This window comes from Nicotiana tabacum, chromosome 11 (genome assembly GCF_000715075.1).
Source record: "Nicotiana tabacum cultivar K326 chromosome 11, ASM71507v2, whole genome shotgun sequence".
NCBI lineage: Eukaryota > Viridiplantae > Streptophyta > Magnoliopsida > Solanales > Solanaceae > Nicotiana > Nicotiana tabacum.
The window spans coordinates 77,135,002-77,161,195 of NC_134090.1; the positions used below are offsets into that span (position 1 = coordinate 77,135,002).

At 35.3% G+C, this 26,194-nt stretch overlaps 1 protein-coding gene across 6 annotated transcripts; it reads left to right on the forward strand.

Moving 5' to 3' along the window:
• Nucleotides 1–6,800: 6,800 nt before the first annotated feature.
• LOC107769426 (protein REBELOTE-like) lies at nt 6,801–21,942 on the forward strand. 6 transcript variants are annotated; one of them, XM_075225205.1, is made up of 14 exons: nt 6,801–6,934; nt 7,011–7,131; nt 9,822–9,891; nt 11,049–11,166; nt 11,309–11,360; nt 11,495–11,589; nt 14,271–14,339; nt 17,769–18,278; nt 18,886–19,188; nt 19,305–19,628; nt 19,724–19,930; nt 21,038–21,127; nt 21,217–21,314; nt 21,620–21,942. In XM_075225205.1, exons 2-14 carry the CDS (start codon nt 7,023–7,025, stop codon nt 21,768–21,770), a joined length of 2,196 nt encoding a protein of 731 aa, XP_075081306.1. In that variant the 5' UTR covers nt 6,801–6,934; nt 7,011–7,022; the 3' UTR covers nt 21,771–21,942. The 6 variants fall into 6 exon arrangements, with proteins under 6 accessions (XP_075081306.1, XP_016444123.1, XP_075081308.1 ...); XM_016588637.2 differs by having other exon boundaries at nt 11,058–11,166; XM_075225207.1 differs by having other exon boundaries at nt 9,822–9,879.
• Nucleotides 21,943–26,194: the final 4,252 nt, after the last annotated feature.

The following is a 26,194-nucleotide window of genomic DNA, read 5'->3' on the forward strand; positions in this document are numbered from 1 at the left end:
CTAGTCATAAGTTACTTAATTACATCAATAAATGCTAAATGAGTCAACCCCAATGCATGAAAATAAGTTTTACAAGGTTTTACCCAAAAAGGTAAAAAATGCCCCCGAGCCCACGTGGTCAAAACTCGAGGTTCGGACCAAAACCCGGTTACCCATTCCCCCGCAAATCCAAATATATGGTTTGTTTTGAAATCAGACCTCAAATTGAGGTCCAAATCCCCAATTTTAGAAAACCTAGGTTCTACCCAAAATACCCAAATTCCCCATGAAAATCTTTGATTTGAAGTTGAAATCATGTTAAAAGATGTTAAGAAGTGAAGAAAATGAGTTAGAAATCACTTACCAATCATTTTGGAGAAGAAAAGTTATTTAGAAAATCGCCTCTTACGTTTTGGGGTTTTGAAAAGTGTAAAAATAATTGAAATTCACGTGAATTTATACCCCCTCTGAAACTCCCTGTGCGGACCGCACAAAAAGAACCGCGGCCGCACAGGCCTCCCTGAAGACCTGCAGATCATAGCCCCGTGCGGACCGCACAAAGCCGACTGCGGCCGCACATCATCCACCGCGGACCGCTCAAAGGCGACCTCGGCCGCGCTGGCCCCTCCGCGGCTGCACGCGATTTCTCGCAGACCGTGCAAGAGGGTTCATAGACCTGCAATATTTCCTGAACCTGCAACATCTGATCTTTTTAAGCCTAAGGCATCCCGGAACCTACTCGAAACTCACTCGAGCCCTCGAAACTCTAACCCAAGTTTATACACAACCTCAAAAACATTCTACGAACATATTCGTGTAATCAAATCGCCAAAATAATATCATGAACATCGAATTAAACCTCAAGATCAATGAAATTTTCAAAAACTCCATCAAGTTCAAATTTAGGAATTCAAGTCCGAAACACGTCAAACGACGTCCCATTTTAACCAAACTTTACAGGGCGCCAGAACCAAAATACGGGCCCGATACCAACACGTTCTAATAAATTTTCATTTCAATTTTCCTTAACAATTTCTGAAAATAATTTTACTCAAAAATTCATTTCTCGGGCTTGGGACCTCGGAATCCGATTCCGGACATACGCCCGAGTCCCATATTTTCCCACGGACCCTCGGAGACCGTCAAATCACGGGTCCAGGTCCGTTTATCCAAAATGTTGATCGAAGTCAAATTTTATTCATTTTAATATCAAAACTTAGCATTTTTCACAGAATTTCATATTTAAGCTTTCCGGCTACGCGCCCGGATTGCGCACGCAAATCGAAGCAACTCTAAACGAGGTTTTCAAGGCCTCAGAAGCACATAATGAGTAAGAAAACAGGTAATGGCCCTTTAGGTCGTCACACATGGTTTCAGAACAAATATTGTATTAACACGACAATATGAAATTTATACATTATGAGAAGAAAACAATGACAAAATGATCAACTGATTGGGTCCAAAGAAAGAACCAAACAGAGATGCACGATAAAATAAATTTGTTTTATCAGTTACAGTCTGCGCTATTTCAACCAACAGGAAAGTAAATATCCATTTGTTTTTCTGTAAACATATGAGATCGACCACTTAGATTTAGAAGAAGATTAAAGGTACTAAAAACCATGATTCACAAACTATATGATTTGCTAATGGCAGACTTCTTTTTAAAAGAAAAAGAGATAGCAGTAGCCAAAAACGAGATAGCAGTAGCTAGTAAAGAATAAAACTAAACTATCATGACTTACGAGTACTTTACAAGCTCAAAGATTCATACCCTTATATTTGCAAAAGAAAAAAAGAAAAAAGGCAAAATCAAGCCACCACCTTATTTTCTTCTCCGCCTTCTTTGCCGCCTATGACCACCACGTGAATCCACCTAATTTCACCTCCGTCTATAAACTAAGGTTCAATTGTCACTAACCATGTACACATAGAAGATTATATATAGAGTGATAATGGAGTTGGTAAGTTAAAAGCATATTGTAACTTATACGTTACAGTCTCTTGGTGTGGCCAAAATAATGAGTAAAGAAATTAATGAAACACATTTAAGGAAGAGATAAATAGGGTATTTTTATTTTCTGCAGTTTTTTCAAGGGAACACTAAGAGAACAAAAGGCAAAAAAAGGAGAAAAAGGATAAATAGGTTTCTTGGCCAAAGAGAGTGACACATCACTTTTTCTATTCCCAACTTTATATATATATATATATAGATTACTTTTCTTTAATACTTGAGTATTAAATTACGGAACCATCTTTTTTTTAGGGAACCCTTAGTAACTAATTTGTTTGTTGGTAAAATTCTTGAATTAGAATTCTAGAACCAAAATTATTAGACTTTAGAACAACGAGAAATTGCGTGTATTCCTATCATCAAGCAATATATCTGCTACGAGTTCCTTAAGTGATAAAGTAAAGAGTTGTACTTTTTCTGTGCTATTTCGATGTGAGTAGTTGGAGCAAGGACGAACATAATCACAGATCGTTGACGGACCAAGAAAAGAGTAGTAGTATTGTTAATAGTATAAACTAACGGAGAGTCGTATCTTTATTGTTTAAGTTTTAGTACTATTTCAGTTTCTTTTTGGGTATTTTTAAGTTCTAACTGTAACGACCCGACCGGTCGTTTTGAGCTCTAGCGCATCATTCAGCAGTTTGGGGCCATGAGCAGCTTCACTTCAGGTATTATGACTTGTACGCATGGTCAGAATTGAATTTTGGGAAGTTCGGAGTTGATTTGAAAAGAGAATTCTCATTTCAGAAACTTTAAGTTGGAAGAATTGACTAAGATTGGATTTCCAAGTAAACGACCTCAGGATTGAGATTCGAAGGTTCCAGCATGTTCGTATGATGATTTCACACTTGGGTATATGCCCGTGTCGGGTTTTGGATGACCCGGGAGCGTTTTGGCGCCTATTGTGGAAGTTAGCATTTTGGAAGAAATTTCATAAGTTTGGGTTGAAGTACATTTCAGTGTTATCGATGTCCATTTGGGATTCCGAGTCTGAGAATAGCTCCGTATGGTGATTTTGGTATTGGGAGCGCGATCAGAAGTGAATTCGGAGGTCCGTAGGTCATTTTGGAGATTTGGCTAAAGATAGAAATTTGAAAGTTTTTGGGAAGTTTAACCGAGAGTTGACATTTTGATATTGGGGTCGGATTCCAATTCCGAAAATTGGATCAGGTCCGTAATATCGAATATGACTTGTGTGCAAAATTTGAGGTCAATCGGACGTGATTTGACGGGTTTCGGCATCGAATGTAAGTTTGAAATTTCAAAGTTCATAAAGTTTGGATTGGAGTACGATTCATGATTTTAACGTTGTTTGATGTGATTTGAGGCTTCGAGCAAGTCCATATTATGTTTTTAGACTTGTCGGGTGTTTGGTTTGGAGCTCCGGGGGCTCAGGTGAGATTCGGGATATCTTCTGAGTGATTTGCTAAGAAATGGGACTGCTGGTACTGGTATGATCGCAATTGCGAGTTTCTGTTCACATTTGCGAACCTGGGCGGCTAGGGGGATGGCTCGCATTTGCGATATTTGGGTCGCTTTTACGAGGCCTGAAGGGTTCGTATTTGCGGAACCCTTCTCACATTTGCGAAGAAGGCCAGTTCAGTCGGGGGTCGCATTTGCGAAGTCGCATTTGCGGTCCCCCTGTCGCAAATGCGACATCAGAGGGCTGCGTCCAGCTATTAATTTCGAGACTTAGACCATTTAGCTCATTTTCTTCATCCTCTTAGGCGATTTTTGGAGCTTTTGAAAGAGGGTTTTCACCTAGCACATTGAGATAAGTAATTTCTACACATCATAAGTTAAATACATAGATTATGGGTAGATTAACATGCGAAAATTAGGGAACCAAGGGGTTTAGATGAAAAACCTAGAATTTGGTAAAAACAAGATTTAACCACGAAATTTGTTAGGGAATTGAGTAAAAATCATATATTCTTGATCCTTAGGTTATGGGTAACAATTTTCTTCAAAAATTTCCGAAATCCGGGCACTTGGGCCCGGGGATGAATTTTAGAAACCTTGCATTTAGGGTTGGGAAATTGCTTTAATAATTAGAATATGAAATTTTGAGCATGTATTGACTAGTTCTTACCCTATTTGAATAGTTTTGGATCGTTCGGCTCCAAATTGGAGATATGAGTGCGTTCTTAAATCGGAATATAGGCTTCAGAGCGAGGTGAGTCTCCTTTCTAACCTTGTAAGAGGGAATTGTCCCATAGGTGAAATAATTGGTTATGTGCTCCTATTTGTGAGGGCTGTACTTGAAATATTTGTAACCTTGTTGACAGTTTAAATTGCTTAACATATCGGATTAGTAAATGAATTTTTAAAAAGATTTAAACTTCATTTTCTTAAATTGTTAAAAGAGAATTGGCTTTCTTTGGATAATTGTTCCGTGTTGACTCCTTGGTTGACTGTTTGTGTGTTTAATTTCGGAACGGGCCGAACGCCTCGGCAGATTAAATAGATGCATCTATGGTTCGCGTCATTCGACCCTCTGGTAGTGCACAATTTAAATATTGTTGGATCGGGTCGTACGACCTCGACATGATTTGCGCATGCTTGTATTGTTTGCCTTGAAATTTATTGATATTGATATTTGCCCTCCTAGCCTTGAGATAATTGAAAATTAATGGATTATGAATCTGGAGACTTTTAATATAAAAAGGAACTTTTACCTATTCGTGACTTATTTGAAATTACTGTCATTCTTAATAAATCCATGATTATTCGCATTAATAATATATTACTATTGGACCACTAGTAAGTGTTGAAGTCAACCTCTCGTCTCTACTTCTTCGAGATTAGACAAGATACTCATTGAGTACACGTTGTTTTCGTACTCATGCTACACTTGCTGTGCATTTTTGTTGCACAGGTTTATGCGTGGCTAGTGGCTTAGTGGCATAGCGACATGGTTGATACAGAGACTTAGATGAGTTGCATTTATCGAGACGTCTGTAGCCAGTAGAGTCTCCTTCAGAGTATTATATTGTATTTTCATTTCTGTCCACTTGTATTCCGGACAGTTACTGTATTTTATTTCATTCTCTAGTAAATGCTCATGCACTTGTGACACCGGGGTCTGGGATGTCTATGGAAGTAGTCAGTATTTTGAAATTGTTAAAGATATCATTATTTATTCAGTAAAAATTTATTCCGTATTGTTTAAACATATAAAAGGAGTGATTTCAGAAATATTTAAAACGAGAAGTTACTAGTTATTTGTTGTTGGCTTGCCTGATACCATAATATTTAAAACGAGAAGTTACTAGTTATTTGTTGTTGGCTTGCCTGACAATGGTATCCGGCACCATCACGACCCTTAGTGGATTTTGGGTCGTGACACTAACATACTTGATATTGCTAAAGATTTCTTCGCATACCAAAAGAAAGAATATGATTACGAAGAAGTTTAGACATTACATGTTCCTATCCCATTATGAGTTGATGCAATAAGGTTCAATCTTTCAAGTAAGTCTGCATGGATGGGAAACAACTAATTTAATTATTGTTCTCTTTTTCTTTTATTTCAAGTGAGTTTTTCTGCAATTTTGTATCATATCATATGATGCTAAAGCACTATGACACAAGTAATTTGTTTTTTTCTATGTTTACCTTTGTTTTTCGTTCTGACCAACTACTTTTCATCTTATAATTGTTAGATTTATTTTAAAGTTTTTGATGTACATTTATGCTTAAACATTACTTTGAGTATGCAAACCTTAGAATATATAAAAGTGCTTCTAATTGTTTAGAATATATAGAAGTGCTTCTAATAAAATATCCTTAAAAGAAATAGATATAAGACTTCAACAGTGAACTTTAGGACAAAGAGGCACATCACTTTTTAAGAGTTATAGGAGGGACAAACTATCTTATTAATGTCCTTTCGGGATTTGATTTTGAGGGAAAACTTATAGAATAGTACTCCGTCAGCAATGATGAATTTGGTTTGTGAGAAATTGAAAGATATTATAATAATTACGTTAAGTCTTGAGAGGGAAAAAATATGTTAGATAGATTGAGTTCTCTTTAAAAAATTTAGATGACTCTTAGTTTTTAAAGAAAAACATGAACAAAAAGGTTATTCAGGACCGAGGAGAAGTATTAATTCTCTTTATACAGTCACATCTTTCTATAACAACATATTTTTATAACAACACTTTACTATAAAAGCTAAGTTTTTTTGGAACCAAATGCCATGTTTAGTTATACAGTCAAACCTCTCTATAACAACATCGTTTGTTCCAAATATTTTGGATGTTATAGCGAATTGTTGTTATAAAGAATATATATTATAACTAAACATAAAATTTAGTTCCGAAAAAACTTGGCTTTTATAGTGAAGTATTGTTATATAAGAATGTTATTATAGAGAGATCTGACTATAATATATGTTCTCTATAACAACAATTCGCTATAACATTTAAAAATATTCCGAATAAACGAGATTGTTATAGAGAGGTTTGACTGTAGTTACTTTGGTTTGGACCATCTATATCTGATAAGAGAATTCTCCTCAATAAAGTCGGCAGCCCCAACTTGATATAATCATCTAAAAGTAGTTAACAGTAGTAAATAGATATATAAACTTGAGATGAGATTAATTTTAAATTAATATTTTTGTGATTTTCAAAAAAAAATGTACTTCTTAAGATGACGTAACATTAGTACAACTAAAAAACAAATCAAGAAAGTGTAAACCGAAAAAGAAAAAAAGGAAAAAAATATTAGTCACCCGACCCGGAAAATTCGTAACGGTTCGGATCATGCAATGTCTATGCTAAAAGCCTAAAACCCTCCAGCCTCATTCGCCTTTAAACCCTTGAAATTCACCTCCTATTTATCAAAAAACAAAACAGCAAAATAGAAAGCAGGGGAAGAGGCGACAAGCTCAACAAATACACTACCACTCCGAAACTTCAACTGTATATTCAGGTAGTTTCTTATTCTGTGTGTGTGTGTGTGTACAATTCTGGTGTTTATTCGAATTCTTTTGTGATTTTTTTTCCAGATAGTTAACTAGATGGGGAAGCTAGGGAAGAAAGCGAGGAAGTTTGCAAAGAAGAATCTTCAGTCAGTGCTTAGAGATCGTCGAAAGAAGAAAGCTTTGTTCAAAAAGAGATATTCTTCCAGTACATATCTTTTTCTCTCTTCCAAAAAAATTCAAATTCAGTGTAATTGATATTTGCTGGTATTTTATTAGAATGTACGTTTTTATGTGAAAGGAAATGTTACAGGGCTTCAAACAATATGTGTAATAGGCTAACAGCCTTTTGTTTTATAGGCGTAAATTGGGTTCACTTGGTATGTTATGTATTTTGTCACTACATTTGTATTTTTTTTTTCCTGATGACCAAGAAATCTGTCTGTGGCCAACTCGTAGAACCAACTGCAGCCTACTAGACTCGGAGATAATGGGCTTGGCCCGCTTAGTTCTCATGGCGCCTAAACCTTTGCCGATTGAACTTAGACTGAGGGCCACAACATTTGTATTTGGTAGATATGAGAATAATTGGAAAATAATGAGAAGAAGAATGATGGGGTTGTTACTTTTCTTTTGGTTATTGGGTTAGAATTCTGTTGCTAGTGCATGTTGCGGAGGAAGTGCGAGCTTAATCGGATGTAGAAACTGGAACTGGAGCTTCATTGAAGATGAGCTAGTGTCATGGAATATTAGTGTTGGTTACTTGCTCTATTTACATGATCAAAGAAAATGTTGGTTACTTGCTCTATTTAAGGCCAAATTCGTTAGATGAGTATGAGCGTTTGGAAGACAGCTAAACATCGTTGAAATGCTGTAAGTATTTCATTAAGGCAAATGAAGTAGCAATATTTTGATTTAGCAATTTAGTTGACTGTTTCAGAGCTTGTTTTGACACTAAAATATTGACAACAACAATAACAACGACCCAGTGGAGTCCCACGAGTGGGGTCTGGGGAAGGTAGTGTGTACGCAGGCCTTACCCCTACCCCGAGGGGTAGATAGCCTGTTTACGAAAGACCCTTGGCTCAAGAAGAGGAAAAGACGACGAAAAGAGATAATAAATCAGGACCATCAATAAAAATAATAGAAACATAACAGCGTCACATGAACCAGAAAATAGATGAAGAGCAAAATAATAACCAGTAGATAAAGCCCAGTACTAAGAAAAACGAAAGAGGGGTGTGAACTCAACATTAACCACTAGCTGTCTAAGACTAAATCCTAACAGACTAGTCTTACTCTGGAGCGCCGTAGAGAAATGCACAACTAATGCTCGACCTCCACAATGTCCTGTCTAGGGCCATGTCCTCGGTAGACACTAAAATATTGAGAGCCTTGTGGTTATTTTCTTTTTCTAATTCTTGATTAATAATGGTTTCCACTTGGACACCACTATGTCCACTAGTTGTGTATTTCAAAGGAATATAATTTGAATAGATTGAATTAAACGAACTGTCGAACGGTAATTACCAAGAAATAGTATGATACCAGGAAATAGACTGATAACGCTGATGACTTCATCAGGAAATTTGAGCATAATTGTCCGCACAGATGATTAATTCGTCTGTAGCAGAGGAGTAGAAAATAGCGATTTTGAGTAGCGAAGCAACATGTTCAGATATGACAGCCCTTGGACAGCTCTGAAGAACACATTTGCTATTCTGTTTTTGGATTTGACTTTGAGACATGTATAGTTAAGTGCATGGGTACACTCAAGGGGGTTCCACTGTAAAGTTTGACAGCATAAAATAAATTTGGTTCTCCTGTCCTTGGATTGCATGCGTTGCTTATCAAACTTGCAGTACTTGGGAAAAGAAAAGGAATCTTTTTAGAGACATAATAAATTCTAAGTGGTGCTCTGAGGTTAAGTTTGGGGGATAATGGAACCAGGTACTGAAGTACCCACTTATGCAATATAAAATAGTGGTTTAATGCAAATTCTTTCCTGATAAGAATTTTTTGTTTGTAAAGCTAATACCTAAAACAATGGATATACTTAATTGTCAATCAAGTAGATCAAATTCTTGATGGTTAACAATCCCGTAGATTTATGTATCTTTGTAATGTTAAACTTTATCGCTGACTCTGCTATACCAGGAAGGTGGAACAGTTTACTACTGATAAAATGGCCTTCCTAGTAGCTTTTGTCATCACTCGCGTTATATATTATGATCCCTATATATGAAGGCAAAGATTGTTGATCTCAAGGGTGTTTCATCCTCATCTGTACTTACAAAGTGTTTCTAATTCAGCATATCTTTCTTTGGGTTAACTTCTCTTGTTTTAATTTTTGATGGCTTTTTCATAGGCAACGATACCTTAAATTTATGTTTCTTTGTAATATATTAAACTTATCACTACCTCTGCTATCAGGGTTTACTCTCATAGTCTGCTGCGACACCTTATTTTTCTGGATTGCTCTTGCTTAATTGGAAGAGTTTCTTAAAAAAGAGCTAAAACAGCTGATATTCCACGTAGAGAAATTTTACATGTTCATGCAAGTACTTCTTGAAAGTTATATTTTGCTTATATTGAGTAGTGAGTGTACAGGTGCATTATCCGACTTGGAATCTCTAGGTCTTCTTTTAGTGAACTCATGTGTTCGCGAGAAGAAACAGAAAAGATTAGACAAATGGCACAAGTGGCAGTTTCTTTTACCAGTGCCTGTAACATATTTGCTTTTATGTACTTATGTCAAAAGCTTGGCTCCAAACACCTCAAGTTTGCCTCTCTGTTCTGACATCCTTGGACATCTTGCCACTGTTATATTGTTACTTTTATTGATATTGGACAGTCATGTGAATATCTTCATGACATTGAGTTCGTTACTTATTGTAGAAAATGGGCAGAGTAACGTTGAAGACAAAACAAAGTTAATGCACGACTCTAATGGAAGGTATATAAAAAGGTGAATTTGCTTCATATTTTAAGGTTGGATACAATTCATTGTTTTTAAGGCTGGATATTTTGACCTTCTACCTGCATTTCATCTTCAACTTGTGGCTTCATCTACTCTAAATTGAAAATTGATGCTATTTGTAGTAAATGTTGGACTTTGTTTTCCAATCTAGGTTGAAACAGAGAGGGGATTGTTTTTCTGCAATGGCATATAGTAAAAAGAGATGAGATATTGGAAAAATCTGCAGCTTGGGGAAGGTCGTAGGCCACAAATAAAGTAGCACTGGATGCCGTAAATCTATCTTTCTAGATTACTCACATTGACTTTAGATATTAAAATCTGTAGGTGATATAGCCTAATGTCATAAAACAGAAAACTCCTACTGTCTTACAGAGAGATTTCGTTAGACCTCTCTCTTTGCAGTTGAGTACGTCATGTTTATATAGACTGATCATTTCACTACTGTGGCTAAGCTAAGTAATAGTCGACAACTAGTAAATCCACTTAGATATTGACAATTTGCACAACTTAAAAGTTCTTATTCTCATGGACAATGTGTAATATTCTGAAAAAGCTATGCTGAGGTTGCCCCTTTCTCCGAGTTAGTTTCGCAATTCATTTCCTCAAGAAGCTAAATGTCATTTGTAATAAAAGGATCATCAAGCGTGAAACTATGCTCAGTGTTTCTCTATGGAAGAACTGAACTCTTCACTTTCTCTTTCCTTAATTGCTTTCCCTATCAACATTTTGATTCAAAAAATGTTCTGGCACTTCTTTGTTATTGGTGCTCTCTCTCTCTCTCTCTCTCTCTCTCTCTCTTTCCTGTTCCTCTCTCTCTAGGGAGAAACGATTATCCAAGACTTGCAAGGAAAAGATGCTGTTTTAGGAAACACGTTAGGCAACGTATCTTACATCAAACTATCTCTAATAATATGGAATTAGAAAGGCTAAATTTCTCCCAACTTATGTTTTAACTTGTGGCTTTGCCTTCCTTCAGTACTTGAATTTTTCAGCATTTTGGTCGCTTGATATCATCAAGAAGGCCTATTTGTCCCTTATGTTACTCCTTTTCTGTAATCTGTGTTCTTGGTGTCACTATCTTGTAAGGTAAATCATGCAAGCATTGACGACTCGCCATAAATCATTATTTATTGACTAGTCATAAGATTTCTCAGAAACACTGAAGTTGAAGCTTTTGATGACTCGCCTCTTGATGCACCGTTTGTGGAAAATGAGAGTGATGTGGTTGCAGATTCTTCAGACAGTGATGGATACCTTTCAGAGGTCTCAATTTTCAATTATCAGATTCATCTTTACTTCAATGTTCTGCACCTATGGGATTACACTGGGTTTGTTGTTGTTGTTGTTGTATCTTTACTTCAATGTCAACTTTTGCTTTATCAAAACTTTGTTGATCATATTTCAGGATATAAGCTGGGAAGACGAAACAGATAGTGAGCCTGGAAAATTCTTAGAAGGTGCATCATCTGACTTAAATGGGATTTGTATGGGTGTTCTGTTCCTTATTGTAACATCCCTTCTGTTATTTATTTATTTCTAGTTTTTCTCTTGTCAACAGCTGAAATCCTCTGATTCAATAATGAATGTGCAGGTGACAGATGTACCAGTGAATTGATGGCACAGAATATAAAAATTCAGGAAGATCTTGCTGTTCAAAAGAAAAAGCTGGAAAGACTGAAGAGGAAGGTAGGTGGTGGCTTTGCTGATCAAATCTACTGTCTTTCAAGATTTCAAAAACTGAACCTTCCTTTGACTAGCTTGCGGATTTACAGAAGATAGTTCTAAGATATTGTAGTTAGAGAAGTGCTTAATAGAATTTTCTGGGATGTATAAAGAGTAAAGTAGTTAGTTTAAAATAGGCAAAATACATCGGCAACCCTTTAAAGTTGTTCACACTTTTCACCTAGACACTTCATGTTAAGTTCGTTCCATTTGAACACTCTAACCACATCTCTAATGTGTCATTTAGACACAAACTTGATAGGCAGCCAACCACAAGATATGCGTGTAATTCACATACCAAAGTGACAAATAAGATGCAGACACGTGGATTTAACTTAAATAAATTTTAAAAAAACTTTTGAAAAAAAAGAAAAATGTTAAAACAAAAACAAGAATGCCATTCCCCCCCTCCCCCGGTCATCTTCCCCGACGAACCCCCCTCATTCTGTCTTCTTCCCCCGCAACCCCTCCTCCCTATTTCGTCTCCTTTAAGAAACTCTCCGCCGCCACTGGTTTCCTCCCTAGATCTGTCAAGTGTGGAAGCAGACAATGAAGTTAATTAGTTTAAGATTTCATGTAACAAATTATTAATCTAAACATATATATTGGAATACTCTTTATTAATTTCCTTGATGATCTGCGATTTCTTTGCATATGTGATAAATGTAATTCCAAATACACTTACAGATTTCAAGTGGCAATTGAACCCAATTACAAAAATCTGAAGGAAAGTTGCGGAAATTATTCCCATTTACATTGGTGAAAACCCAATTCTAAATTAAAAATAAAATACATTTTTTGAGAAGAGATGTTAATGATAAGTCGAAAATTGGAGCAAAAATGCCTAAAATCATGAGTGGCTTCCATAAAATTTGCTTTAAAATTGTTAGATTTTGATCAAAACTAGCTCAAAAGAGCTAGCATTCTTAAAAGAGAGAGATAAAGCATTTGTTTAGAGTTCTGGAAAGATATCATCAATGTTCATCGCCTGAGCTTTGTGTTTTTCGAAGATAGAGATTTGTCGGGGTGGGTGGGGTTGGGGAGGGAGGGGAGAGATAGTAGATAGCATTTAGAAAGTGAAGAGTTTGTTTTTTGGGCCATTTCATGCGCTTGAAAAGTGTGAGAAACACTTGCCTTGCCATGTCAGCTTTTTGTGTCTAAATGACACATTTGAGATGTGGTTCGAGTGTACAAATGGAACGGACTTAAGATTGACTGTCTAAGTGAAAAGTGTGGACAACTTTAAGGGTCTGTCGATGTATTTTGCCTTTAAAATATGTCACATCAATGTAGAAATGATTTTCTCCATATTAAGTTATGTTAGCTTGGGCTATTGAAGAAGGAAAGTTTTCCATTTAATGAAACACAACATTTTTTTTGGATGGATGAAAAAGCACAGTAGATCAACGCCTTCAGGATGGAGGAATAGGAGACATTTTCTCTTCTCCGTCATGCTGGAATTTTACTGTGATGGTAACTATTCAAAGAGACTAAACACAGAAGTAAACTACAGGGGCTTTCACCAATCTGACATCTAGTTAACTTACCTTTTCTTTGATGGGTGTCATATGTTTGGGATTTGACTGTGGTGGCCGCTATTCAAAGCAACCACAGCCAATCTGACATCTAGTTAGCACATGCTTTTTGATAGGCAGCTTATCTAGTTAGCACATCTAAAACAAGTTTGCCTCAAATATAGACAGTTTAGACTTCATTCGGATTATGCTGTTAATGCCAGCATCATCTGTTTTGAACTGGTTTATTCTTTCGAATATGCATTCGATAATGTTATGTCAACCTTAAGATCTTGTTATAGGTTCATATGTAGTCTTGATTGACTTTTTAAATGTAGATTTATGTTGGAATAGCATATCAAAGGATTGTTTGTAGTACGCTGAGCTTCAATTAATTGAAAATTTAGTCCTGTGGGGTTCTACAGTTCCCTATTCATGTTATGGGCTACAGTATTGTGTCTTATACTAGTGAGTGTGTAAGAATAGTATGGCTACAAGCAGTGTTTCGTTAACATTTGTGTATTTGAAGAATCGATGTGAATTACTGACACTGATATCACATCCATTCAACCTGGTAAAAAAAAAAGAGGGATCCATCTAACATAGATGATTCCAGAAGAAGATGGTTTAAAAATATGGGTCCAATGCCGATTGAAAAAGGTCTAAACTGAACTGTTTGATGTGGTAGTATGACTTTTTTAAACTTAAAACAGTTAAAATCATAGGAAGCTACCAAAAAATTGAGTTACTGGACAGGCGAATGAGAAGCCAATTAGATATACAAGTATTTGTGGACTTCTTCTTTTTTCCCCTGGGATCTTTGGGAAAAAATAAAAAACCAAAATCATTCTGGTCAGAACCCCAATATTGAAAATTCAGAATTCTTAAAACATATTTATCCAAAAAGGAAATTCTTAAATTTATCCAGATTTTTACATTTTAGAGCTTTAACAAGTAGCTTCATTTTTTTTCATTTTTTTGAGAAATATGCTTTAGAGGGCATTGTATTTGTTGTATCCGTTCATTCTACCTCATTGCTGGTTATCTTCTGTATATCTTATATTTGGTGGAGGATAGAGATTTTACAACACTTATTTGTTGATGTAAAGGGCGTTCTGTGAACATTTTCAGGATCCAAGTTTCTCTAAGTTCTTAGAAAGGTACAAGGAGGACATTGAAGCACTGCAAAATGGAGACGTGGTAAGTAATTTCAAAATATGTTTTCTTGATAGCTTCTGTGTGCAAGTTTTATTATTTGCTAGTGATTTTTGTCTTCCAATAGTGTAGTGCTCTCAAAAAGATCTAGCTCATAAATCTGCACAATAAATCTGTTCATATCTTCCTTTGCGAGAAGCTGATGATCTATTCAAATGACTAATTAGAAAAATGCAGAGAGTGCTCGGGTGAGAGTTATACTTGGATGGGTGACCCCCTGGGAAGTCCTCTTGTTGTATCCTTCCTTTCCTCAAATCCAATAGTGTAGTGCTCTCAAAAAGATCTAGCTCATAAATCTGCACAATAAATCTGTTCATATCTTCCTTTGCGAGAAGCTGATGATCTATTCAAATGACTAATTAGAAAAATGCAGAGAGTGCTCGGGTGAGAGTTATACTTGGATGGGTGACCCCATGGGAAGTCCTCGTGTGTGCATCCCTCCTTTCTTTATAAAAATATATAAATTGCGGAATAAGTGTTAAAGTTTTGGTTATCTGCGCGTTAAATGCATCCATTTTGTCTTTAGTTTGACCATAACAGCTACATCAGCCGCTTAATTTCTGGGTTGAGAGAATGCTTGACCGTCTTATTTCTTGTGAAGAATAGAAGATTTTGCTTCTGACTTAATCCCGTAGCTTGGGAAGATAAACTATAGAAAATAGTTGTTTTTTTTTTGTGTGTATATAATAGTTGTCTTATTGGGTTAGAGCTTGATTTGTACTTTCTTTAATTGGATGATGAATATGTATACTCTTCATATTGAGGATCTAGGCCTACGAATATTATGTATAGTTTAGAAAACTATTAGAAAAGGCTCTGTTGTCTTGGGGGAGCCAATTTCTTTGGCTGGCTCCTATAGGAGATAATAGATTAGAATATAGCTCTTGACTAGGACTAAACCTGCTGTGCTTGAGCTGAATTTAGAAAGAAGCTGTCATTAGATTTGTTACACATATTTTGTCCTACGGAAGAGATTACAGAGTTGTTTAAGGAAATAAAAGATTGTATTCTTTGGATAATTTTTTAATTATCCCTATTTTGATTAGCAATAAGCTAAACTTAAGATTTAAGGTTTTTAGAGACTTAGACAGGAGGTCCTTTACCTCCCTTTTTTCCTGCTAGTCTTACAGTTTATGTTTTCATTTGAGATGGGCTATATGAGAGAGATCTGATTTGTTTGAGGAATTTGTCGTAAGCTGTCCAATTTCCTCTATAAATAGTTTTTGAAATACTACTCCTTTCATCCTATGTTATGTGATGGTGTACGTTGAGTCTAACATGTTATTCTTTTTGGTAAGCAATGTAATATCTTGTATATGGATGTCTAGCAACAAGGTTGTGCTGGAGCATTGAGCCAATTGCAATTTACAAGCTCCTGTTAGTTATAACAGAGTATGTAAGGAGTTGAAAAAGTTAGACATGGCCTCAACTTCTTGAGAAACATTTACATTTATGATGATATCTCAAAAAGATAGCAACTGAGTTTCTCTTAACAGTGGGTTTGCATTAGGAATCACCATCGAGCCTATACTTGTTTACTCTAATTATGGATGAGCTAACTAACCATATACTAGAGGTCTGATGGTGTATGCTGTTTGCAAAAGACATTGTGTTAAATGATGGAAGTAGTGAGATTTATAGCAAAAAGCTTGAACTACGGAGAAATGAGAATAAGGATCTTAAGATAAGTAGAAGACAAAGTATATGCTCTACAAGTTTAGTAAGCACAAGAAGATTGAAGTTGATGTGAGATTAGACGGAATTACGGTGCCTAAATGCAAACAATTGAGATATCTAGGCTTCATTTTTTTTTCTTATCAAAAAACAAAAAATCTAGGCTTCGTTTTTTATATGGAGACATATGAAATTATTACAAATAGGATCAGAATGGGATGGTTGAAAGAGTAGTGGTACTATAGTATAATGCACTAGGAGGTTACTTACTAAAGTGAAAGGCAAATTTTATAGAATGGGAAAGAAGATTGGCAATGTTATATGGGAGTAAAGCCATGGTGAGTGCAGGTGTTAAAAAGGGGACGAGATATACCTAAAATCTCTTGGAAGGAAATTGTCTTGAAAGGCCTGTAATTTCTTGGAATCAATGAAAGATTTTTTTTTTTTATATACGTGATACCAATTAGTGGGGAATATATTTTAGTTAAATTAATACATTTACTTAGTTCCTATATTTTCCAGGAGTCTTTTAGCCTTTGTAGAGATTCTTATGCCAATAGAAATGTAGAGAACTTCTAATACTTTTCATTTTTATTTTTTTAAGTATAATGTTGGCATGGGATGGATTTAAATCGGAAACCTGGTTAATGCATATTCATATAGCCGACAACTTGTTTCAGATTGAAGCTTAGTCGTTGTTGTTAAGATGGATGTGCAGTCATACAAGTTTGGACAATTTATAAGTGACCCCATTTGGCAAATAGTGAAAGCAGCACATAAAGAGGATAAATTGAGAAGGTCGCTTGATGTATTATGTCGATCTCCAGATATACTTGGATTATATGTGCAAAAACATGGTGATTGAAGGTCTTATGGTACGAGATAAACCTAAATCACATGATTGGTACTTGTCTTAAAAGACAATTTTTTGAAATCCATGCAGACTTAGCGCATAAGAAGCCACAATGAGAAAAAAAGATCCATATAGGTCATCCCAGTTAGTTCGGGTTAAGGTTTAGTCATGTTGGTAAATCTACATTTGTTAGGAGTCTTTTAATCTTATTAGAGATAAAACTTCTATTGTGATAGATCTGAAGCTTTTTAAATATTGGATTTATAGGGGTCTAAATGGAGTGGCGTGATTAATGAGAATTCATACAGCTGGCTCTAACGAGCTTGTGGTTTAGTTATTGTTGTTATTATTGTTATTGTACTATCCTAAACATAAAGATAAGTGGCAATACAACTTACCTTTCAGTCTGCTCTCTTTAAGGTTTTATGCAGTTCCAACTTTACATAGTGTGTGCTTGGGTCAGATAAGACCCAGCAGAAAAAAGAGAGCATTAGAAGATATTTTCATCTTCCTTTCCCCTGAATTCACTGACCCTCTCTGGCTAAAGAAATGAATTGGATAACTTGGGTGACTCAATATTTTGGACATGTATGTCCATGTAGTCACCCCATCTTTGTTGGTGAAATAATTTAAATAGTAGGAAGCCCAAAATATGTGTTGGGCATGCGCTGGATGCATATATTGGACAGCTCCTTATATCTCTTTCAGCTTATGTTTTTTGACTTTCTACTAATGGGACATCATCAATTTGACATCAAAATGATGAAAATAATATAGAATTGGGAAAAAGGAAGCCCCTGATTTCCGTTCAGAGCTAGTTTATATAATTGTAGCTTGACTACTCTGAGATCTCAAATATATTTTGATTCTGATTAGCTTCGTGACAGTCCTCAGATGAAGATGAGACTAGTAATCGTGGAAGAGACTCAGTGATTGAAGACAACCAAGGCAAAAGCACAGGAAAAGTCTTGACAGTATCTGCCATTAGTTCTTGGTGTCGACTGGTCAAAGAGGAGCAGAAAAAGGAAGCATTTGTTTGTGTATTAAATGCTTATCGAGCAGCGTGCCGCTATGGGGCTGAATCCATTGGCCTTAGGTTTCAGAATGCTGAAACATTCTGCAGCTTAGTAATGTCCGTTCTTTACGAGGCAGATAATGTATTTCGAGGGCTTCTGGGACTATCGTCCTCCAGTTACAAGAAAGAAGCAATATTGAAACTGAAGGATACCCCACAATGGGTTAATGTGAAACCTCTCATGAAATCTTATTTAAGGAGTACATTATCTCTACTGGATCAGGTTACTGATTCAGACATTCTGGCTTTCGCTTTGACTCGATTCAGGGCTTCTTTACCATTCTTTGCTGCTTTCCCCTATCTTTTGCAGAGGCTCATTAAGGTACGTTATCTTTAGCACTTGGTTTGTAGGAACAATCTTTGACACGGGGTTTGATGATATCTGATGCATATGCTATCCAGATTGACTATTGAAATTCTAGAAGCACTTACCTACACACACACACACATATGTATGTACTACACTACTGCTCGAGTCCATACACCTGCTTATAAGCTTCTAGTGTACTACTAGTGGAACTACTAGTTTTGCTGTTTTATTTTATTATTAAATTTTGTTTCTTCTGTTTTTCCATGTATGACGTATGCTTATGTGAATCAGATAAACAACCGTAAGCTGCATTTGCATGTATATGCTGTGGGTTCCTAGAAAATATATTCTTAATTGGTACTCTCTCGTGAACCTCAAATATGGATGTGCACCAATTTACCATTGTGGTTTATCTTTTTCAAGAGAGTTGCATATGTAATTAGCTTACTACTAATAAAAATGTATCAGATAGAACTTATATTCACATTGTAAAATCCTATGATTTGCAATTTGATGTTTTGTTAATGTTGTGAAGCTCCACTGGCTTGTGATGCTAATAGACCTTTAAAATAGTTGAATATATGCTGATTCCTATGTTCTTGGCATTTACATTGAACAGACAACAGTGCATTTGTGGGCTACAGGTGGGGGGATGCTGGCATCCGCCTCTTTTTGTATTGTACGGGACGTGGCCTCTCTATTTTCAACTGATTGTTTTGACAATTGCTTAGCAAAAGCTTTTGTAGCTTATCTTGCTCAGTCCAGAGCAACAGAGATTGTCAATAACAAACATTTGCAGTTCCTAAGAAATTCCTTGGTTGACTTGTGCTCCCTAGATGTTCAAAAATCATTGCCTAAAGCCACGGCATCTGTTCGTCAGCTTTCCAAGATATTGCAGTGGGGCTTGCGTACTAAGAAAAAGGTAAATAAAATTGCGCCACGGCTTTTATTGAATGAAGTAGGAAAAATGTAGCCTCAATAGTAGCTAGGTTTAGGTTAATGTAGCTTCTTAACTATTTTTATCATCTTATGGTGCAGGAAGCTCTTAAAAGGATCTGCTGTTGGGAGTATGCTAATTGTATTAATCTCTGGGTTGGTTTTATAGCAGCCAATATTCAGGATTATGATCTTCAGCCTCTTTTCTTCACTATGGTTCAACTTATAAATGGAGTGGTGGGACTGTTTCCTGGACCAAGATATTTCCCTTTAAGACTCAATTGCATTCAATGGCTTAATGATCTGTCCAATTCCACTGGAGTTTTCATCCCTATTGCTTCATTTGTGTTGGATGTGTTGGAATACAAAATAGTCAGAGAGGGTGGAAAACCTGGACCTGCTCTCTCCTTTGAGTCCGTTGTAAAGGTTGGTTGATGTTAGGATCAAAATGACAATTTGGAAACTGAGTTATCTTTATGTATTTGTGTCACCATTTTAAATTGCAAATGAACATACTGCAGTTGCCAAAAAATTGCTTGAAGTCTCAAATGTTCCAAGACGAATGTATTCCATCTGCAATTGAACAACTGTCGTCACACTTTTTGCAATGGAGCTATCACATTTCTTTCCCTGAGTTAGCGACTGTTCCACTCATTCGTCTGAAAAAGTTTTACGAGACAAAGACAAAGGAAAGTCTACACCGTGCTATTAAACATTTGATAGAGCAGGTACTCAACTGTCTTCGATTTTTGTGATGTTTAGTTACCTTGTATACCCATTCCATTCAGAAACCAGCACGTGGATGCAGTTTTTGTTTAAGTTAAGAAGTATGCTGGAGAATGCAGCTTTAAACAGGATTTGCACCCAAGTGCCCAACTCAAGGTCAATTATGTTTAGGAATTAATTTAAGCTCAAGTGCATCTCAAGCAACCATCTCATACTCATTTCACTAATAACATTGTTCTCCTCTACATAAGTATGAAAGGTGAATATCATTGTCCTGTTTAGATAAAGTAGTTAGTGTGGAGAGTCATTCTCATGCCTCAAATTGCAAGACTTGAAGTACACGGGGGATGAATGTTTGGTTGTTGTAGAGTTCTTTTTCTGATAAGTTAGTTCTGGTATGTTACAGAGTTAAAATTATCTTTTCCTGTTCTGCGATCTTATTGGTATTCCTTGTAAAATTTGGGACTAAAGCAAAAACTTGTTGGATAACAATAAGTTGGTTTGTGGCATTAAAAGTAGCAGCTAAAATGACAAAGTTGTGCTCGTGCTTTGTGTAGCTAGGAAGGACAAGATAGCCTAGAAAGACTTGCCAAGTGAATTTGCCTTATGGATGCCTTTTTTTCTTCTTTCTGTTTAATCCATTTCATTTTTGAATCAGTTTCTATCTTAACATCTCTTTCTTCCTCACATTTCCACTGTTTCTTCTGTTTTAAGACTTTTTTCAGTTTCTTAGTTATACTGCCTATATAATAGACACCTGTAGGACAAAGTTGTGTTTGTGCCTTGTGTGGTTAGGAAGGAAAAGATAGCTTTTGTTCATGTTTAGTCCCCTTCACTTTTTTAGCAGGTTCTATTTCAATATCTCTTTCTTCCTCAAATTCCACCCTTTCAGTTTTAAGGCTTCTTTCAGTTTCTTAGTAAGAATGGCTGAGGGTATATTGCCTAAATAGTATACATTAATAAATAAGAGAATATTAAGGATCCAAGCTATAAAATTTTCTCAGTAACACTTAAAAGAAAAGAAAAATTTCTCAATAACAATTTCTTGTCTTACTGTTTGTTGCTTTTCATGTCTCCCTTGTTTTAAAGGCTTTCTTTTGCCTCTGCAGGTGGAGAAAAATGTTGATTTTGTGAAAAGGAAAAGAGATGAGGTCGCCTTTTCGCCAAATGATCATCAATCTGTTGAAGCATTTCTTCAGGTGTGCCCATTTCCTACTAACTAGTGACATTTATCTTTCAGATCGGGGAGGTATACTTTATTTAATTTTAATAATTGTTCAACGTGCAGTTTGAGAAGTCCAGTCTCAGTTCTCCATTTACTCAGTACTACAGAAGTGTACTTGAAAAGGCTGCTCTAAGGGTCTCACATAAGAATGAAAAGATTAGGTACTGTTGCGCTGCTGAAGTTTGGTTTAATTTCTTTAAATAGTCTAATATCTTGGTGGTTTTTTGCCGTTTGTCTACTGTAAGGGCTGATAATAATGCTAATGGCCAAGGATATGATTCATATGATTGCTATATTAGTCTTGTACTTTTTTTTTTGTTTACTGGTTCTCATGTTAGTGCTAAATGATCTCTTTTCTTTATCCCTGGTTCTGGTTAGTATATGGTTAAGATATCTGTAGGGGGATATATCAACTACCCATTTGTCTCTGGGTGATAATGCACTGATTCTGTGTATTCTACTGCAGTTTGCCAAGACGAGAGAAATCAAAGCGTAAAAGAGTGCAGCCCATGGAAAATGCAGCGAATGGAGGTTTGATTAACGGTTCAGGCCACAAGCATCTCGATGCTGTTAATGGAACAAAGAAGAGGGTAAAAAGAAGAGCTCTTGAAGCATAATTGTGTTACCCATTTTTTGTTTGCTATAATTTTTGAAAATTTTCTAATTAGCCTTTCCAGTTGGAAATTTTGAGCCTCGCCGCCTCCTTGAAAACTCATGTTGTATTGATTTTCTCTTCGTGCTACTTATTTTTCGATAAAAGAAAATAGAGGAATGACTTGTCGCTGTTGAGCCGGTTTGAATCGTTCATTGCTTTATTTGTTTATTCATTATGATTGTGGCATTCCAATTTCAATTACATTAGGGGTGTGTTTGGTACGAATTATTCTTTTCAAAATTTATATAAATCCAAAGGAACTAATGTACTGCTATATTTTCACACAATAACAACGTTAAAATTTGAATTTGATAACTAAAAGAAAATACTTTATTTTGTTAAAAAAGAAAGTATCTTTTCTACAACATGAAAGAAAATTACTTATTTTATTGAATGAAAGAAAATATTTTTTCACATCATAAAAAGAAAGTACTTGTTTTGTTAAAATGAAAGAAAATACTTAGTTTGTTAAAATGAAAGAAAATACTTAGTTTGATGAAATGAAAGATTTTTTTTTCTACATCATAAAAAGAAAGCACTTATTTTGATGAAATGAAAGATTTTCTACATCATAAAAAAAGAAAATACTCATTTTTGAAAAAAATATTTTTTCTATTCCAGGAAAAGAAAATACTTACTTTGTTGAAATGAAAAAAAAAAAATTCTACATCATGAAAAGAAAGTACTCGTTTTATTGAAATGAAAGAAAATACATTTTTGAGAAATTTTCATAAAGCACTATCTTTTAATAGTAATTAACCATTTATAGATACATTTGCTATATTACGGATTGTAGATACTTTTTATGTGGCTATAAGATATATTTGATGTATTTAAGCTATTGCATTCATGAATACAACAGCAAAAATAGGCGTGAATCAGGGAAGTCCAGTTAATCAGTTGTTGTATTCGAGTGTATTCGAATGTATTCATGGAGTGAAACATGGGATTATAGCTGGACAGATTATTGTATTCGACTGTATTCACGGCGTGAAATATGAGATTACACTGTTTTTAAAACGGAAAGTGAATCAATTAGCATAATAGACTCCTAATATAACTCAACAAACTCAATTATAACACACAATTTTTGTATTTTCAGTTACAAAAAAAATTCTCAACCGAAAAATACTCCAAAAATATAGCAATCTTCAGAGAAATTACATAATACATCTGAATACATAAATTATATTAATTAAAAAAACGTATGAATACATTCATGGCATATAGCGAGAACTTGAATACAATGAAATACATAGATACATCGGGATACATTGAAATACAACAAGAAAAAAAATAGTGAATAAAATGAAATACATGGAATACAACGAGATACATTGAATTACAATGAAAAAAAGACAATGAATACAATGAAATACATGAAAATACATTGAAATATATTAACAGAAAATCAAGTTGCTCAGCCCAAAACTCCATCATCTTTGTTCAAGAACAAACCCTAATTTCCGGCGAATCCGCCGTTCACTGGAAGCCAGTAGTGAAAATGCCCCGCCTTCGTTGAAATTTCAGAGTTGTTTGGCAATAAAAACTATATTCACATCTTTCCAGTCACAAAAACAATCTTCGATAGCATTGCATCTGACACTCTTGTTTCGTCAGGTAAGCAAGGGAGGTCCATTCTCAGCAGCTGTTCAAGTATGTTCGTGACTATGGCTTCTTGACATTTGTACATCTCGATTGAATCTGGTCCTTGACTTCGCATAAGGAGCGTCTCTCGCTGGATAAAATTGGAAAAGCCATTTTAATGCAGAAACAAATCCGGTGGAAGAAGGAGGAGATCAGAAATTTTAATGGGATGGGGAAAGAGAATGAGATGTATCAAAGTAGAGAGAGAAAGAAAAATAGTGTAACTGATTAGCGTATTTAGTGGCTTAGGGCTAGGAGGTAACCAAAATTAAATATTTTGCTATAAACCTTAAAAGGTATCTATAGAATATAATTTTTTTAAATGGTATTTATTTAAAATAAATAAGGTGTTAACCTTTGCTATAGGAGGTAAAACTACATCAGTAATCGTTTTGTTAAAACAAAAAAAAATAATTTTACTACATCATGAAAAGAATATACTCATTTTGTTTGTGAATACCTAATTTTTGCACCTTTTAATCCCCCACGAAGATTGTTTCAGGATAATTTTAGCTTATTCTTAATTAATCTTTCTCATTTGTGTGAACTTTTGTTTGCAATTGTATATCATAAAATATAAAAAAATACTATTTTTTCCTAATTGTGTATCTTTATTTGCATTCCTTAATTAAAGAATACCAAAAATATTTTTATCTTTTATTTATATATTTTAGTTTGCATCTTTAAATCATATATACCTAAATGATTTTTCTTTTTACTTGTACATTTTCTTTAGCATTAAATATATTATAGTATAATTAGGGGTTAAGGGATTTGGGCTAATGTATTTTAATTGAAATTGAGCCAAAATTAGAAGCCCAAAGAGTCCACAGATCCGATCCAAATGGGTAGAAATGGCGTGGGGTAGCCATTATTTCAGCTGGTATTTACTTTTTATCCAGCATTTTTAATGCTTAGCAATAGTAGCCACTAGTCTATTAAAATTAATATGAAAAGACTGTGTTACCCTTTCCTCCCCAAACGAAAATACACCGATGCATTCAAAACATAAAGACTTCGTATTCTCTGGTGTTCTCTTGGTACAAATCGCTGCTATGTCGAAGCATGTTAAAAATGGACCTCAGTGGACTTTTTTCGGATATGACATTTTATGGGAGCTTTCGTGAAGATTTTAGATTCGTCTCTACTTTTTTGTTTAAAATTTGGTTGACGTTGAAGCTATTATGCTTCTGCCATTTCTCTTGTGGTAGAATTGGTGTGCTGATTATTTTTCTTTCTAGTGAGTCTAATGTAATAGGGTTTATTTGCTCTTAGCTCCTTGAATTTATTTTTAGATCTAAAAGTTGTGAAAATAAGAAAAAGAGTGATGAGTAAACAGGAAATGCAATTCCTTCCCAGAAGTTAAGGACATGTAGTCCTGGAGTCCTAAAGTTAAATTCAAAAGTTAAGGACATTATCCTGAACTTAGAGTTTCAAGTTCAAAAGTTAAGGAAATGTAGTCTTGAAGTCCTAAAATTAAGTTCAATAGTTAAGGATACAAATTCAAAAGTTAAGGACAGACAACCCTTAACTTACAGTTACAAGTTCTAAAGTTAAGGACAGATAGTCCTTAACTTACAGTTACAAGTTCAAAAGTGAAGGACATGCAGTCCTTAACTTACAGTTACAAGTTCAAAAGTTAAGGACAATAAGTCCTTAACTTTGATTTCCAAGTTCAAAAGTTAAGAACAGACAGTCCTTAACTTACAGTTACACGTTCAAAAGTTAAGGGCAAGCAATCCTTAACTTACACTTACAAGTTCAAAAGTTAAGGATGCTTGGTCTTGAAGTTTGAGTTCCAAGTTCAAAAGTTAAGGACATGTAGCCTTGAAGTCCTGAACTTAGAGTTCCAAGTTCAAAAGTTAAGGACATGTAGTCCTGAACTTAGAGTTCCAAGTTCAAAAGTTAAGGACATGTAGTCCTGAAATTAAGTACAAAAGTTAAGGACATGAGCAGAAGGGTATTTTCGTCTGGACAATTAAAGTTTATTAAAGCAGTGGCTAAATACTAAAGACATTTTAAACGATGACTTAAAAGTAAATACATGTGTTATTAGTGGCCAACCGTGCACTTCCCGCTCCAAATGGGGCTGCCAGATATGGGGCTAAAACGACGTAGTTTTGGTTTAAACTTCGTCGTTTTGGTTATGAATCAAGATGAAATCACAACCGTTCATTTTGCTCAATCCAACGGACCTTATTTGTTAACTCGTTCCAAATAAAACGTTTGGAAAATCTGATTTTTGCCCCATTCACTATCCAAACCCTTGCTCACTCTCTCTTCTCTCATTCTCCCACAGCCACTGCCGCTCTCCACTGCCACCACCGTGAGCCGGCGCCGGTAGCGGTCCAAACCACCTCATATTCTCATCATACAATTCTCTCAACCTCCTCTTTCCAAATCTCTAACCCAAATCCCTCAAAATTCGCTCGTGTTTCATATTTTTAGATCTAAAAAACCCTACCCGCCACCTTTTTCTTAAAATTGTGAAGATTGAGCCATCCTTTCCACCTAATTTTTACATACATAGATAGAGTGATAAAAGACTGAAATTGCAGAGAAGAAAACTAAAGCTACGACTAAGAAAAGAAGGAAAATTAGGACAAAAAGTAAAGTATACATTCATTCACAAGTTAAATACCGCATAGGTAGTGAAGGGACTAAAACTAATAAAAGGAAACTTACAAGCTAAAATGTAAACAACATAACTAATTTGACTAATGTGGATAAAAAGATTTA

What these genes read in the sequence shown, in the direction of transcription:
- LOC107769426 (XM_075225205.1), top strand. Translation starts at nt 7,023, where the DNA reads ATGGGGAAGCTAGGGAAGAAAGCGAGGAAGTTTGCAAAGAAGAATCTT. An exon ending in CCTTTGAGTCCGTTGTAAAG is followed by an intron (nt 19,629 to 19,723) that starts GTTGGTTGATGT and finishes AACATACTGCAG; the next exon opens with TTGCCAAAAAATTGCTTGAA. An exon ending in TTAAACATTTGATAGAGCAG is followed by an intron (nt 19,931 to 21,037) that starts GTACTCAACTGT and finishes TTGCCTCTGCAG; the next exon opens with GTGGAGAAAAATGTTGATTT.